The sequence below is a fragment of the Danio aesculapii genome, chromosome 3 (assembly GCF_903798145.1).
Source record: "Danio aesculapii chromosome 3, fDanAes4.1, whole genome shotgun sequence".
NCBI lineage: Eukaryota > Metazoa > Chordata > Actinopteri > Cypriniformes > Danionidae > Danio > Danio aesculapii.
Genome location: NC_079437.1, coordinates 23,900,965 through 23,917,374, shown reverse-complemented (window position 1 = coordinate 23,917,374; position 16,410 = coordinate 23,900,965). Strand labels below are relative to the sequence as shown.

General features: G+C 35.6%; 1 protein-coding gene across 1 annotated transcript in view; it reads left to right on the top strand.

The window, feature by feature from the left end:
* The window catches only part of LOC130221111 (protein shisa-8), a 108,711-nt gene that overhangs the window by 50,090 nt on the left and 42,211 nt on the right, over positions 1-16,410 (top strand). Inside the window, exon 2 of the mRNA XM_056453441.1 lies at positions 6,130-6,245. Coding sequence (XP_056309416.1) covers positions 6,130-6,245 — 116 coding nt within the window. The remainder of the gene's footprint in view (positions 1-6,129; positions 6,246-16,410) is intronic.

Below are 16,410 nucleotides of genomic sequence, written 5' to 3'. Positions count from 1 at the left end.
CCACCCTTTTTACTTCAAACAGTGATCTGATTTAAGACAACAACTGCAATTGGGATAAATGTAAAAGCATTTCTTCAGGCTTTAGAAATTATAAAATTGTGTCCTGATGGTAACGCTTCAAAAGCTGAGTGAAGGGAATGTTATCTTTAAAAATTGCCATTGCTGTTTTTTACACAGAGTGAAATAGAATCTGCAGCAAATTATGTTTGTGACCAGTTATCTTATTTGCCTGATTGATAATTTGCGATAATTTCTATTTTTGTTTAAGCGTTGTGTTGTGTTTAAATCTGTGTACTATCATTAAAACTTTTCAACTTGCTGAGAAGACTGAGGCGCTGACTTGCCTTTTTATAAGCAGCCTCTACATTATTATCAGAATTTAGTTTATTGTCAATAAATGTGCCTAAATACTTAAAATTTTAAACCTGCTCTACTATTTTGCCATTTATGATGACTGGTTTATAAAATCTAGTATTTACTGCTCTTGTTTGACTTCCCAGACATAGCTCTTTTGTTTATCCAAGATGTAGGGAACTTTTGCCAAACCAATCTGTGATACTATTAATATATTTAAAATACAGTTGAAATGAGAATTATTAGCCCCCCTTTAAATTATTATTATTTTTTTAAATTTCCCAAATGATGTTTAACAGAGAAAGGAAATTTTCACAGTATGTCTGATAATATTTTTTCTTCTGGAGAAAGAATATGTTTTATTTCGACAATAATAAAAGCAGTTTTTAATTTTTAAAAGCCATTTTAAGGTTAAAATTATTAGCCCCTTTAAGCTATTTTTTTTGGTAATCTACAGAACAAACCATCGTTATAAAATAACTTGCCTAATTACCCTAACCTACTTAGTTAACCTAGTTAAGCCTTTAATGTCACTTTAAGCTGTAAAGAAGTGTCTTGAAAAATATTGAGTCAAATATTATTTACTGTCATCATGGCAAAGATAAAAGAAATCAGTTATTAAAACTTTATATGTTTAGAAAAGTGTTGAAAAAATCTACTCACCGTTAAACAGAAATTGGGGGAAAAAAAATAAGCAGGGGCTAATAATTCAAAGGGGGTTAATAATTCTGACTTCAACTGTATAAGGAGCTATTAATTTCTTCCTGACAGGAAACCAATGCCAGATCATCTGCATATTTTATAAGAGCGAGATTATCATCATATTATTACTGTCATATAGAGTCAAAGCTTTTTACTGAGTGGATATTGAAAATCTCTGTATCACTTTTTATAGAATAAAATAAAATAATAAATAGATGAAATATTTTTAGGGGATATACAATTATATCTAATTATAGATATGAATAAAAGTAAAGTTTGTTTAATGTAAGTGCTGAGATTTATGGTTCAGTTCAGGATAAAAATCATAAAAAATGGTTAGAAAATTAGTTGAAATGGAAATCTAAAGTTGATATTATGTGACAAAAGAAACACTTGAAGGGTTTATCTCAATATTTACTTGCTATTCACTTGTTTTTAAACCTGTTTGAGTTTTATTCTTCTGTTGAACACAAAAAAGAAAAGAAAAAAGAAAAGAAAAGAAAAGAAAAGAAAAGAAAAGAAAAGAAAAGAAAAGAAAAGAAAACAGGAAACCTGTACCCTTTGACTTCCATATTTGTTTTTCCCCACAGTGAAAGTCAATGGTTACAGGTATTCAACTTTCTTCAAAATATCTTCTTTTGTGTTTAACAGAGGAAAGAATGTCAGAAAGATTCAGAATCATTTGAGAATGAGTAAAAAATTAGTACATTTAATTTTTTCGGTGAACTATCCCTTTAAAAGTGCATCTTGCTTATTTACTTTACATTAGACTTAAAATAAAATGATAAAAAGCCAAACATGCAAAACCTCAAAATTCTCAAGTTTGAACTAATCTCAAGATTTCGTCACCTTAGAATTATAAGGTTCTATCTGACATTTTTGTTATTCACATATTCTTATTAAATGGCAACTTATTTACATTATGGGGTGTTTAGTTATATTTACATTTTAAGATTTTTTATTAAAAAAAAAAAAGTTTTATATACAAAGTCGAACTCTACAGTAGCTTGGCTCTACAAGTTGACAGCGGGAAAGACCAGAAAGAAACATTAAATCGGAGTCAAATAAATGATGCTGCACCACACAAAATTGAGAATAAACCTGAAACTGAAAAGATGAGTGTAAATGTGATGATTTAGAAGCATTTTTGGACATTGAGATGAAATGTAAATTTTTTAAAAAGAAAACAGGAACTGAAAAAAATGATATATTAAATGTGAATTTTTATTTGTGTTTATACAGTCAGTGAAACATTTTCACTGTTTATTAAACTTTGTTAAACAATTTGCTCATTGTCTCAATTTGCTCATAGTCTTTGATATTTTAAAATTTGATATTTAGCCTTGAAGCTTATATGACCCTTGAATTTAACTCATGGGGCATATAATTCAATAAATATAATTCATATAAAGCATATATTTAATAATAATTACCATATTAATTACATAAAATTAACATCTGCACAAGACAAAATATTTAGCACAGCCTTGTATGCTTAATTTGAACAAGAAAAACTATTCATCCTAAAGCATTAAATCAACGTTATACAAAGCATACATCAACATATTGTTACAACACCAATTTTAATTTTTTTAAATAAATTAATAAGCAGACTGATTGTATCTCTTGAAAAGTAATGCTTCAATTAATGATCTGCCAGACAGAACCTTATAACCCCAGCGGAAAATGACTTTTAAGAGTTAGAAGGTTTTATCTGCTTTGTTTTACCCCAAATTGCAAATTGAAGTGAATGTTGATAATTTACATTTAGAGTACATTTAGGGTCTCTGTCATGGTAACTTATGAAATGCAAAAACGTTGAAGCTCAATATCTCAAAATCTTTTAGAATGCAGATAGAACCTTAAAATGTTATTTTTGTTATAAATGTTATTTCCAAGGCGACGATTTTTATTTAAGTGTTAGTGAGATGTTATGGCAGCACTGAGAGTTGAAAAAAGGGCTCAATGCTGGACAATCAGTGAAGGTTACAGTCACTGAAACTCCCAGAGAGGGATTTGGTTGGATTCTAGAGGTGCGAACGGTAGTTATAGTGAATAAAAGGAGAGATTCAAGGACAGCTGGGGCAGCAACCGAATGAAATATTCTTTGAAAGCATAAGAGGGAATGATAGAAGAGGAGTGGGAATGAAAGAATGAGCTGAATTAAAATGTACAATAGTGAGACTGCATGGGAATAAATGAAAAGGCACAAAAGTGTGCAATAAAGCAGATTCAGTCAGTGCATGCATAAAATAAAATATAAACCATTTGGATGTATCCCGAAGCTTACACAAGTGCAGCCTCTTCTGAAAAAGCCACATTTGGATAAATTTGTGCTATCCAATTTTAGATCTATTTTTAAAACTACCATTTTTATATAAGATTTTAAAGAAAACTGTTTTAACACAACTACAGAGCTTTATAGAGCTTAACGTTGTTCATAAAGTTTTTCAATCAGGTTGTAAAGCATATCATAGTACTCAGTCTGCACTGCTATGCGTGATGAATGACATTTTGTTATTTAGGGACTTGGGGCACTCTGTTATCCTTATGCTTCTTGACCTTACTTGAGCTTTTGACACTATAGACCATGAGATCCTTAATTCCCGTCTTGAGAAATTGGTGGGCATTTAGGGTTCTGCTCTTAAATGGTTTAGATCTTATTCGTCAAACAGAAGCTTTTGTGTTAATGTTGATCAGAACTTTTTATGCTCCAGACCCCTGACATGTGGAGTTCTGCAAGGGTCTATCCTTGGACCTATTTTATTTTCTTTATATATTTTACCTTTAGAATCAATTTTTCATAAGGGGTGGCTTTTCATTTTCATGCTGACAACACTCAGATATATGTCCCTCTTAAAAATAATGATAAAAATGTCCTTGACTCCCTTACGAGATGTCTAATCAAGGTTGTCGTCTGGTTGTCGTCAAATTTTTAAAATTTCAATGAGGAAAAAAACTGAGCTGGTCTGGTTTGGGGATCCTGCCCCTCTGAAATTATTAGGTTTTGTTGAGTTATCAAATTATCGAAAACCTGTTGTTAGAAACCTAGGGTTTCAATTCGATAGTGATCTGAAATTTAACAAACAAGTAAATTCAGTTGTTAAATCCAGTTTTTTCCATTTACAACTTGTGGCAAGACTGAAGTCAATTCTCTCTTAACTTGTGAAGGTGATCCATGCTTTTATTTTGGGACGACTTGACTATTGCAACTCTTTGTATGTGGGTATTAGTCAAAATGCTCTGAATAGATTGCAATTAGTCCAAAATGCAGCAGTGAGACTTCTGACAGAAACTTGCAAGCTTGAGCACATATCCCCAGTTCTTTCCTCTCTGAGCTGGCTGCCTGTTAGGTCACGGATTGATTTTAAATAATTAATTTTTGTTTTTAAATCCTTAAATGATCTGGCTCCACCTTACTTATCAGATCTCCTACATGTACATAATCCTGGTAGGTCATTAAGGTCTTCTGAACTAAACTAAACTAAACAAGACTGAAGCCCAATCACAATTCTACCCCTTAGCCCTTCCCCCTACCCTTCGTTTTGCACGTTTTCTTTAGCTTGAGGGCGTAGGGCTAAGGGGAAGGGGTAGATACCCCTTCGAATGGAGATTTTTCAGGACCACACTCAAAACCAAGGGGTAAGAAAATTTCCCAGAATACACCAGCCACAACCGCAGTATAGCTGCACCTGGAAGTAAGGAGATGCACAAATTAGCATTTTTTTTGTCGTTTTTACGAATTTTTACAACAAACAAGCATATGTTTTCATATATTTTCATAACCGCGTTTTCATAACCGCGTTTGATCGCAATGACATGATGACGTGTGCAGGTGCTGTATTACTGTCCCAATTCTTAGGGGTACATTTTGATGCCCAAGGAGAAGGAGAAGGGGTAGGGGTACAAAAATAGAATTGGGATTGGTCTTTAGTCTTAGATTTAAAACATTCCGTAGATTGAGTAGATAAGGGTGAAAAAACACTTCTAAAGCTTAAACAATCGTCATATGCCTCTTCATGACTTTGCATTTTGTTCAGTAATGTAATGTCTGCCAATTGTTTACTAAATGTCACTAGACAACATCATACCAATGTTTTTTAGAAACTATAGGCTTCTCGAAAAGGCCAGGCTCAGAGAAAATGTTAAATCTTACAACACGTTGGCAACATTTTTCTTTTCTTTTCTTGTTTTTGAATGGATGTATTGTAATATTTTAGATGTATCCTTCTAAAAACACTGAAAACACTTCTATGTGTGATGTGTATGGACGTTACATAAATTATTAAACACTTGTTAAAACACACTTTGAGTAATTGTCAACCTAAACAAGAGTGCTGGACTACAAGAATGTACTGTATTTGTTTAGCATTTATTTATATGTACTGGCCTGGCATGTACAGTAAATACCATCTTTTTAGTTATGTTTTTGAGGATTCATTTGAAAAAATGATTACTTAATTTTGTCATCTATAAGAAAAACTTCCAAAATGCATTGTTTTAGTGCATTGCTGTCATGTAAAAGTACCCCATGTTACTTCTTCATTCCCAAATGAACAAATTGATACATCCAGAGTACAGTACATATTGATTTAAGTCTTGTAATGTTGATACAAGTTCTGTTTACTTAATTTAACATGATGAGCTGTAATTACTTTCTAATTAAGCTCTGCTCATTTTAATTAACCACAAGTATTTGACTCAAGTTTCAATTTGCAGTCTTCACAGATTTTAATCACATTTAACTGGATAATTTCAACATTTATTTACAGAAAACTGACACAAAAACAACTTAGAGTGTGTAATTAATTTTTAGGAGCACAGTTTAGCATTAATAATAATGCAAAAATAATAAAAATCGCACAGTCCACAGAAATCTCGAGTAATTTTTCACCTCAAGACACATCTCACCATGTTTCAAAGACTTGAGGACATGACTTGAATTAGTGCGACGTGACTTGGACCGCATTCAAAGCACTAGCTTGGGCTCATGTCTGGTTTGTATCGCTTACTCTTATTTGCCAAGAGCCCTGCTGTGAAACTGATGGTGTACAAACTCGTCTCTTATTTTAGGGCCCTGACGGAGCTGTTGAAGCAGCCAGGCGAGGCCGGAGGTGTGGACAGAGGCGGAGGACACCACCCCATCGGCTCCAATGGCATCTCCGGCAGGTCAATGCGCACCAACAACGGTGAGTCAGAGCCTCTGCTGAGCGCAAACACAGACACTCGCAGGTGTAATGAACGGCAAAGAAAATATCGTGAACATCACACATTCAGTGTTAAGGTGACAAGGAGCATTGGCGGTTTGCTTGCTTTTCTGTTTTTGTCGCCAATGCTTGGAGGTGAGACTTCAGATCTTGGATTTTCAGTGTGTGACAATTTTAAACAGGCAGGTTAAAACACTTTTATTCAAGCTTAATATGCTGTGAGATCTGTTATTAGACAGTAATTTTGTGATTCTTTTAAAACGTTGCTGTTTGTTTGAGTGAACTTGAATTACAATGTTAACTTGATGTCACTTTGGGGTGGAACTATACTCTTGACCAGCTAGTTAGTAATATAGAAAAAGATTTTTGCTTGATGTTGATCCATTAAATGGTTTTCAACAATGATGGTTGATGGTAGAACCAATGATGATTTATTTTTTTTACCTTACTGTACTACTTAAGTACATTTTACAAGTGTCTATACTTTATCAGCTTCATTTTCATATATTTCATTTACTGTATGTAGTTACTATAATCATAACAGTATAATAGTGTTCACTGTAGTCAAGGAGCTGAATCTTGTGAGTAAACCTGTTAAGTTGGTTTATTATCGAACTGAACAAATAGTTTGTAACTAGACATATCTGTGCATCTTTTCATGAGTTAACATCTCATTGATTCAAAAGATTCATTTAGAGCAGGGGTGCCCAAACTCGGTCCTCAAGGGCTGGTGTGCTTCAAAGTTTAGTTCCAACACCAATCAGACACACCTGGGCTAGCTAATCAAGCTCTTACTAGGCTTTCTAGAAACATCTGTGCAGTTGTGTTAAGGCAAGTTAGAGCTAAAATCTGCAGGACACCGGCCCTCCAGGACCGAGTTTGAGAACCCCTGATTTAGAGTGAATCTACAATAATTGATTCACTGTGTGCTCAAGCCTGAATCACAATAAACGGAAAAAGGAGATCCTCAGATCTTGAGAGCTCATGACTGATAGCACATAAATGTAAGTTACAAATTTTAGGGTTTAATATAAGTGTTAGGTCATGACTGACAGTTGTTTGTGAATTAAATATTTTTGTAGGTTTGAGTTGTTGAAGCCCACTCTGCACTACCATTAAAACTGAACATAGTGTTATAATAAAATATCAAATGAATGCCAATGGGGTGGCACGGTGGCTCAGTGATTAGCACTGTCGCCTCACAGCAAGAAGGTCGCTGGTTCGAGTCCCGGCTGGGCCAGTTGGCATTTCTGTGTGGAGTTTGCATGTTCTCCCCGTGCTCATGTGGGTTTCCTCCAGGTGCTCCGGTTTCAACCCACAACCAAAGACATGCATTATAGATGAGTGGAATAAATTTTCTGTAGTGTATCAGTGTGAATGTGAGAGTATATGGGTGTTTCTCAGTACTGGGTACCAGCTGGAAAGGCATCCGCAGTGTAGAACATGCTGGATAAGTTGGCGATTTCACTGTGGCGACACCTGACGAATAAAGGGACTGAGCCATGGGTCTCAAACTCAATTCCTGGAGAGCCACAGCTCTTCACAGGTTTGCCCCATCCCTAATCAAACACAGATGATCCAACTAATCAAGGTGTCAGAGACTCTTTTGAACAATTTGATTATTTGGATCAGCTGTGTTTGATTAAGAGTGTGATTAAATGTGAAGAGCTGTGGCTCTCCAGGAATTGAGTTTGAGACCCATGAACTAAGCCGAAGGAAAATGAATGAATGAATAAATGCCAAAGCATCTGTAGCTGCTGTAGTACATAACAGATATACAAGACAGCTGCCCTTTTTTAAATATTGTACAGCATGTTTATATTTATCAGTGTTAATTATTTTATCTATCTTGAATATATTGTTGTTTTCAGTTTTTAATTTCAGTTTTTGAAATTATTATTATAGAAATAGTTCTCTCACAAAATATATATATATTTTTATTTACCCACTCTTCACTTGATCCAAACCTGTTTGGGTTTATTTTTATTCTGTTAAACCAAAATGAGAAATTTTAAAGAATCTTGGAAACCAGTAGCTATTGACTTCCATAGTATATACATTTGCATATCAATGTTACCAGTTTCCTACATTCTTCATAAATATCTTCTAGTGTGCAACAGAATAAAGAAAGCCAATGAGGGTTAGTACATAAATGGGGAGTAAATGTAGTTTTTTGGGTGAACTAAGCCCTTTATTAAACAGTTTGGTTATTGGTGTATAACCAGCTTGATTTCATGAGGTAATGTAACTATTTTATATTTTGATGAATTCGTACAAGTTCAATTATACAAAATTTACGAATTTTAAAAGGCGGCATGGCACAAAACCCCACCCCTAAACACTACCATCATTTGAGGATAAGCAAATCGTACTAAATAATATAAATGAGATTGTACGAATTCATTTGAATTAGCCACTAAATCAAAAAGTTAAGAATTCCCGTGAGATAGCATTGGTATGACAGGATTTGGAAATAAAATATACAGTTGAAGTCAAAATGATTAGCCCTCCTGTGAATTTCTTTCTTTTTCAAATATTTCCCAAGTGATGTTTAACAGAGCAAGGAATTTTTCACAGTATTTTCGATAATATTTTTTCTTCTGGAGAAAGTCTTATTTATTTTATTTCAGTTAGAATAAAAGCAGTTTTTATTTTTTAAAACCATTTTATTCAATATTATTAGCCCTCTTAAGAATTTCTTTTTTCAATTGTCTACAGAACAAACCACTGTTTGGACTTGCCTAACCAAAATACCAATGGTGTCGGGTCCTTGCTGGACCATCTGGTATTTCTGTGCGGAGTTTGCATGTTCTCGCCGTGTCCACGTGGGTTTCTCTCAGTCTCCCCAGTTTCCTCCCACCTTCCAAATATGCTCTATATTATAGATAAAATAAGCCTAAATCTTATTCTTTAATCCTTTTCTAATGTAAGTTCACCTTGGCCTCAGCAGCTGGGAGTTTGAGATCGACATGAGCTCAATTTCCCCTCGCCCTGTGAAAGGGAGGAGCCCTGGGCCCGAGAATCCCTAGAGCTCAGGGCTCTCTCCCAGGACGGCACGCCAAACAAGCTATGTGATTAATCATGAGCTAAGTGAGAACTCTTGCCCCCAGTTTCACAAACAAGGTTTAAGGCTAGTCAAGATTAAATTGCATGTTTGAGCTGTCTCAACTTAAAATAACCTGCAGTGAGATGTCTTAAAATACATCAGTGTCATTTTTTTTCCAGGTGCACACCAGTAATATATTTTTCTAAGGCTATTTTTAAAATAAATTTGGCTTAAATAGTCTAATTTAACTAAGGCCTAGTCCTGGCTTAATCTAAGCCCCGTTTGTGAAACTGAGCCTTGAATTTTTGTTAAACAGAAATTAGGGAAACAAATATACACAGGGATAAAAATTCAGGAAGGCTAATAATTCTGAATTGAACTGTATATTTTTACAAAATAAAAATAAAACTGAATATAAAGTATATTCATTAAATGCTTTTAAACCGTTTTTGAAGTGACTTTAGTTGTGTACTTGGTCCAGCACTGTTGTTGTCATTATTTCTGGCTTTTCTCTTAATGAATCAAACTTAGTCTGGAGGTTATGAATATCAGGAGAATATACTTTATTGGAATATTTTCCAAAAAAGCAGAGACAGTCTGAAGCACACCCATCTCAGTCTCTCCCCAGGACAAATATACCCTTTATATTTGCTTCCTCCCACAGTGTAAAACAATGCAGAATTCCCAACACAAATTAAGTTAACTTAACACTTTTCACAAATTTACGTGCATTGAACATAAAAAATTAAGTTGTCCCAATGTAATCTCAAGAATTGTGTTGTTTCAGCTCATTTTAAATAAGTACTTTGAACAAGCAAAAAAAAAAAATATATATATATATATATATATATATATTTTTTTTTTTTTTTTTTTTTTTTGAGTGCACCTTTGTGTTTTCACAGCTGGTTCCTGGTTCAACAGGCCTCTCCCAGCTCCTACTCCATTACGACCCCAATTTAAAGCCCCCTCTTCTTGTTGACTCTTATAATGTACAGATCTAATGTGTTCATCACTGTTTTATCACATATAGTTGAAATTTGGCAGTCATGATTAGTGTTCATGTTCTCAAATATCTAAACTGGACCCTTCTATTCCATACAATATGTGTCTTTTCAAACATACATGACAGTTTCAACATATGTTGTATACATTTCATGCTTTTCTGGCTGTATTTACACAGATGCTTCTGCATTGTATCCCCAAGTCCTCTCTCGTGCTCCTTTATGACCCGTTTGCCTTCACCTATCACCTGTTTTCAAAGACATATAATGGCTGATTCAAATGGCCCCCAACTTACCCAATTAAATGTGTCTTTACATAGATTTAGAAAACAAAAATCTTATTCATTGTCAGATACAAATCAGCACACAACACCACAGAAGCCTCAACAGAGGCGTTAAAGGCCATCACCTTTCCACCCTGTGAGGGAACTGAAGCGGATTGAGGGAGTAATTAAATTTGCGGATATGAGAGGTCCTACTGCTGCTCCCCTCTCAGCCTTGGAAGAGGAAGTGGCTTAACGAAGCAACTGTGCTAATTAAGGCATAATTAAGAAACTTCAGCCAAGACCTGCTGATCAAGAACACACCGTCCTTCTGTCTGAGAATTAGGGACCCATTTATCTCTCTATCTCACGCTCGCTCTTCATCACAGGTGTGAGTTTTCCTTGGGAATGCTAGAGTATGCACTGTGCCAATGCTGCTGCTTCTTTTATCTTCTGTTTTCTCAGTCCGCCTCTTCAAAGAGAGTTTAATTAAGTGCTCATTAAAGCAGCTTGATCACGCTAAGGGTCACAAGTGTCTAAGAACAATCCATCTGCACACACACACACACAAACACACACACAGTGAAGAATCGTGACAGGTAAACCCATGTCACCACAGGACGATGGATGGATGGATAGATTTGAGTGATGGAGGAAGACAGGGATTCTGATCTGTGAAGGTTACAATGATTGGCTGATTAAATTAGCATCGTCTAATTAATTGCTTAATTTTATAACCATAACAATGCATTGACTATTTATTTTGACCTAAGCTGTGATAAAATCACATTTTGGTTCATTAGTTGCAGTCTAGTAAATTTTTAATGAAAAAAACAAACAAAAACAGAAACGTGAAAATATATAATTTAATAAATAATAATTCAATTTAAAAATACTATAATTATAAACGAATATAAAGTAATATTAAATATACAGTAAAGAACATTTATAACATCAAAAAATATTAAAATATATTACAAAATGTATGCTATTTTATCATTTACAAACAAACAGTGGTATTTTTATACCAAACTTTTTCATGTACCTGGATGTTATATAAAAATTACATAATAGTTAATAAAAGATATCTAAATTATATTAAATATAACACTGTATGTACTGTACATATTTCATTCATTCATTTTGCTTCAGATTAGTCTCTATTTCAGAGGTCACCACAGCGGAATGAACTGCCAACTATTCCAGCTTATGTTTTACGTAATGGATGCCCTTCCAGCCACAACCCAGTGTTGGAAAGCACCCATACCCTACGTACAGTTGAAATTCGAATTATTAATCCCCCTTTGATTTTTTTTCTTTCTTTTTTTAAATATTAAACAGAGCAAGGAAATTTTCACAGTATGTCTGATAATACTTTTTTATTTCGGCTAGAATAAAAGCAGAATAGCTTCAGCTGTGTGTGTTTTCAAGCAAGGGAAATCTGGGCCAGGTGTGTGAGTAAAGTGCATGATGGGATTTGCAGTGCAGTTGAATGGAAGTGTTCTCCAGCAGTCTGCAAGAGCAACACTGCTGGTGATCATAAGAGTGTGGATATCTTTGTGTGTGTGACTATTATTCAATAAAATAACAAGATACAAAAATATAAGATCAAAACAAACAACAAAATGTTTAAAGATAAAAGTATTAAATGTTACACTAATCTCAGATTTTAAATTAATTAAAAATTAAGAGTCATTTTTACACCAAAATGTATAATTTCCCTTAGTTTTTGAAGTGTAAAGTGGTTCCTAATCTCTGTTAAAGGAGTTCACTGCCCGAAAAACTTTGAGGGCGAGGAAGAATAATGAGATTTAAGGAATCAAGAAACCAATAGGTGAGAGAACCTGGCAGAGAAAAATAGAAGGAAAATGAGACTGAAATTGAATGAATAAATAGTAAGAGAGAGAGATGGGAGGGAAGGAAAAAAGACCTAAGGGGAGGAATAAAGACAGAGAGAATGAGACATGAGGAAAGATGAATGAGTGTGGAGGGGAATGCTGTGGGTGTGATTGGCTGTCGGGTGAAGGAGAATTAGAGTGATGTTTAGAGAGGAGAATGGGAACTGAATGAGGGAACTGTCTTTGCCTCTTTCATCATCCGTCTGTCCCAGCTCATCACTGCCTTCAAATACTGGGGTCACGACCTTTTCAAGAAGTTCAAGACTTGAATAATTATGATTCTGATGTCTAAAGTGCCGATTATGAGCTTGTGTGTTAACTAAAGTTTGTACAAACACAACACATTAAAATAAAATCAGGGATGTAGCTCACTCTGTAGTGTTTGTGCTGTGGACAGGAATGATGATGTGCATATTGCTGAGAAAGGTTTGTCAAGTTTCTGAATTCAAATGGATACCTGTTATTTTAATTATTTACATTATTATTTAAAATACAGATCAGAGTGAACTTTTTCTCAGATTCAAAGGGACCCCCATACATCTTGTTTTGACGTCCTTTATGGGGGATCAAACCTTAATTATGGGGGTTAATCCCCCAAACCCCCTGTACCCTGCAGCTGATTCCAATTATGAAGGCGTTTAAGACTGCTAGACTATTAAGCAAGTGTGAGTTGGAGGTGGTTGGAGCTAAACTATGCAGAGCTCCAGGAATTGAGTTTGAGAGCCTCTTTAGAGTTGGTTTAGTAATCATCTACACATAGCAGTCTAGCAACACACTAGCAATCATCCAGAAGATGCAAACAGCCACATAGCAATGGCCAAAGAACCACCCAGAACAACAGAGCATTTCAGCAACTGCCCAGAACACCTTAGCAACTAAAGTCTTTGCTAATACTCATACAATCTTGGAAATATTTTGTAAACAACCTAGCAACATCATAGCAACCACCCAAAGACCAAAACCACGACATAACAACAGCCTAGCAACCACTTAAAGAACCCACATACCATAATAACACATTGGCAACCCCCTAGAAGAACCCCACCCAAACAAACCCTTTGGAATGAATATATTAATATTCACATTTGTTTATGTTTATATTTACAGTCCAATTCAAATTCCTCTCATAGTGAATGATGAAATTACTCCACTAATGTTCATCTGCCCAGCTGTGAAGTTGAATATAAACCACAGAAAAATAAAGCGCACAATTCAGAAAATGAGTGTGTGTGTGTGTGTGTGTGTGTGTGTGTGTGTGTGTGTGTGTGTGTGTGTGATTGACAGCTGCAGAGATGGTCATGTTCATAATACAGTAAATATAACAGCTCATCTTTGCTGTCTGGCTGAGTACTCAAGCGCCTTTGGATCAGCCTTTGGGCAAAAACACTTTTTTTTTAACCTGTTCTGAAAAGATGTGGATCTCTTCCACAGCTGATATTTACTGCTGATATGTTTTTACCACATGAACATTTTACCGGTCTGGCTGAGTGCAAAATGCTTCATATGTGCAGCTAATGAGTGCAACAGCATGACTTGTCACACTGTTTGTGTTTGATGATGAGACATTGGGTTGTTTGTATGTGTATAAGAGAGAAAGACTCTGTGCCATATGTGCCAATCATGTTCTTGGCAGACAGCATGTTTGTGTGAGTGTGTGTGTGTGTGGTACAACAGACCACCCATGAAAAATATGTCCATCATATCAAAATGTGTGTGTGTTGATGATGACGCTTGTGTCCATATGTCTGCAAGTATATTTCTATCAGAGTTGTAGCTGTAAATGCAGTCTAGCACTGGTGGTATGAATAAATGTGATGTAGCAGAAAATGAACGGCTGCAGGTTGAATACAAGATATATCATTACACCACCACCACCAGCCTGAGCCATTGATACATGGCAGGATGGATCCTTGATGGATGCATGCTTTCATGTTGACGCCAAATTCTGACCCTACCATCCGAATGACTCATCAGAACAGTCAACGTTTTTCCATTGTCCAATTTTGGTGAGCCAGTGCGAGCTGTAGCCCATCCGCCCCAAGGTTCGACTTCCGAGCGTTCAGAGATGCTCTTCTGTATACCTCAGTTGTAACGAGTGGTTATTTGAGTTACTGTTGCCTTTCTATCAGCTGGAACCAGTCTGGCCATTCTCCTCTGACATCAACAAAGCATTTGCGCCCACAGAACTGCCACTCACTGGATATTTTCTCTTTTTCAGACCATTCTCTGTAAACCCTAGAGATGGTTGTGCATAAAATCCCAGTAGATCAGCCGTTTATGAAATACTCAGACCAGCCTGTCTGGCACCAACAACCATGCCACTTTCAAGGTCACTTAAATGACCTTTCTTCCAAATTCTGATGCTTGGTTTGAACTGCAGCAGATCGTCTTGACCATGTCTACATGCCTAAATGCATTGAGTTGCTGCCATGTGATTGGCTGATTAGAAATTTGCGCTAATGAGCAGTTGGACATGTGTACCTAATAAAGTGACCAGTTAGTGTATATTTAAATATATTTTTAAGTTAAGAGACCACTTAAAATGATTTAATTGTTGTTTAATTGTAATTTGATTGAATTATCTATATTTATGGTTTGTAGTTATGTGAATTAATTGAATAGCTTTGGTCGAGATCCAAGTAAAGTTACACTTTGGACTAAACTTTAATAAATACATATAATGTTAGTCAATAATGAGGTAAAATATCTGCTGGTGCTTTCAGTATGACAATAAATGTCACGCAAGATGACAACAAAGCTCACATTAGAAATACAGAAAATCTGAAAGCACATATGGGCGACGTGGTGCCGCGGTGGGTAGCACATTCACCTCACAGCAAGAAGGTCGCTGGTTCGAGCCTTGGCTGGGCCAGTTGGCATTTCTGTGTGGAGTTTGCATGTTCTCCTTGTGTTCGCGTGGGTTTTCTCCGGGTGCTCCGGTTTCCCCCACAAGTCCAGACATGCGCTATAGGTGATTAGGGTAAGTTAAATTGTCCGTAGTGTATGAGTGTGCATGGATGGTTCCCAGTGATGGGTTGCAGCTGAAAGGGCATCCGCTGCGTAAAACATGTGCTGGATAAGTTGGCGGTTCATTCCGCTGTGGCGACCCCAGATTAATACAGGGACTAAGCCGAAAAGAAAGTGAATGAATGAATGAAAGCACATAAACAGTAAAGTGTGGTCACATGACAAATAATATTACTTTGAGAACAACTAATATTTTTAAGTTTACCTAGGGGGTTCGTGTTTTTTTTTTGTTTTTTGTTTTTGCTTTGAGACAAATTGACCTTTTTTTTTCACTTAACCCAATTTAAAAATGTACTTCTAAAGACACATTTTATTTCAGTGTATAGGTGCTTTATTTTATACACTTGTGGCGATGGAAAATACTTGATAAATACACATTTGGCAAATGTTTGTCATACATTTTAAAATTACACAAAATAAATGTTTTATTTTCTAAATCCAAAATCTATTTATCTATCCTAAAATAAGAAGACATCATTAAAATACACATCACAACATTCAAATAAAATATATGTAGAGAGAGACATCAATCTGATCATCCCTAAAACATGAACTGGCGATATAGATTTAATATTTTTTCACTTATGCCCTTGAGAATCTGCACCAGATATTTACTGTGATGCACTGTCTGTGTAAAGTGTAATGAAGTGGAAGTCTGATCACACCCCATTTTACCAAGCCCTTCCGCTGACCCCAGCAGCTGTGGCCACACGCACACACACGCACACATGCACACACACACACTAAAAGATCAGACAAACAGCATGGCATTATCCCAATATTGCGACTCCACAGTGGGACAGAGCATTCATTTCACCACAGACACATCTTCATAACAGGGTTAAACTGATCTGAGGCCTGTTGTAATGCTCACTGATCTGAGCTCTTCTGATGTTTCCACAGAGCAGAGGT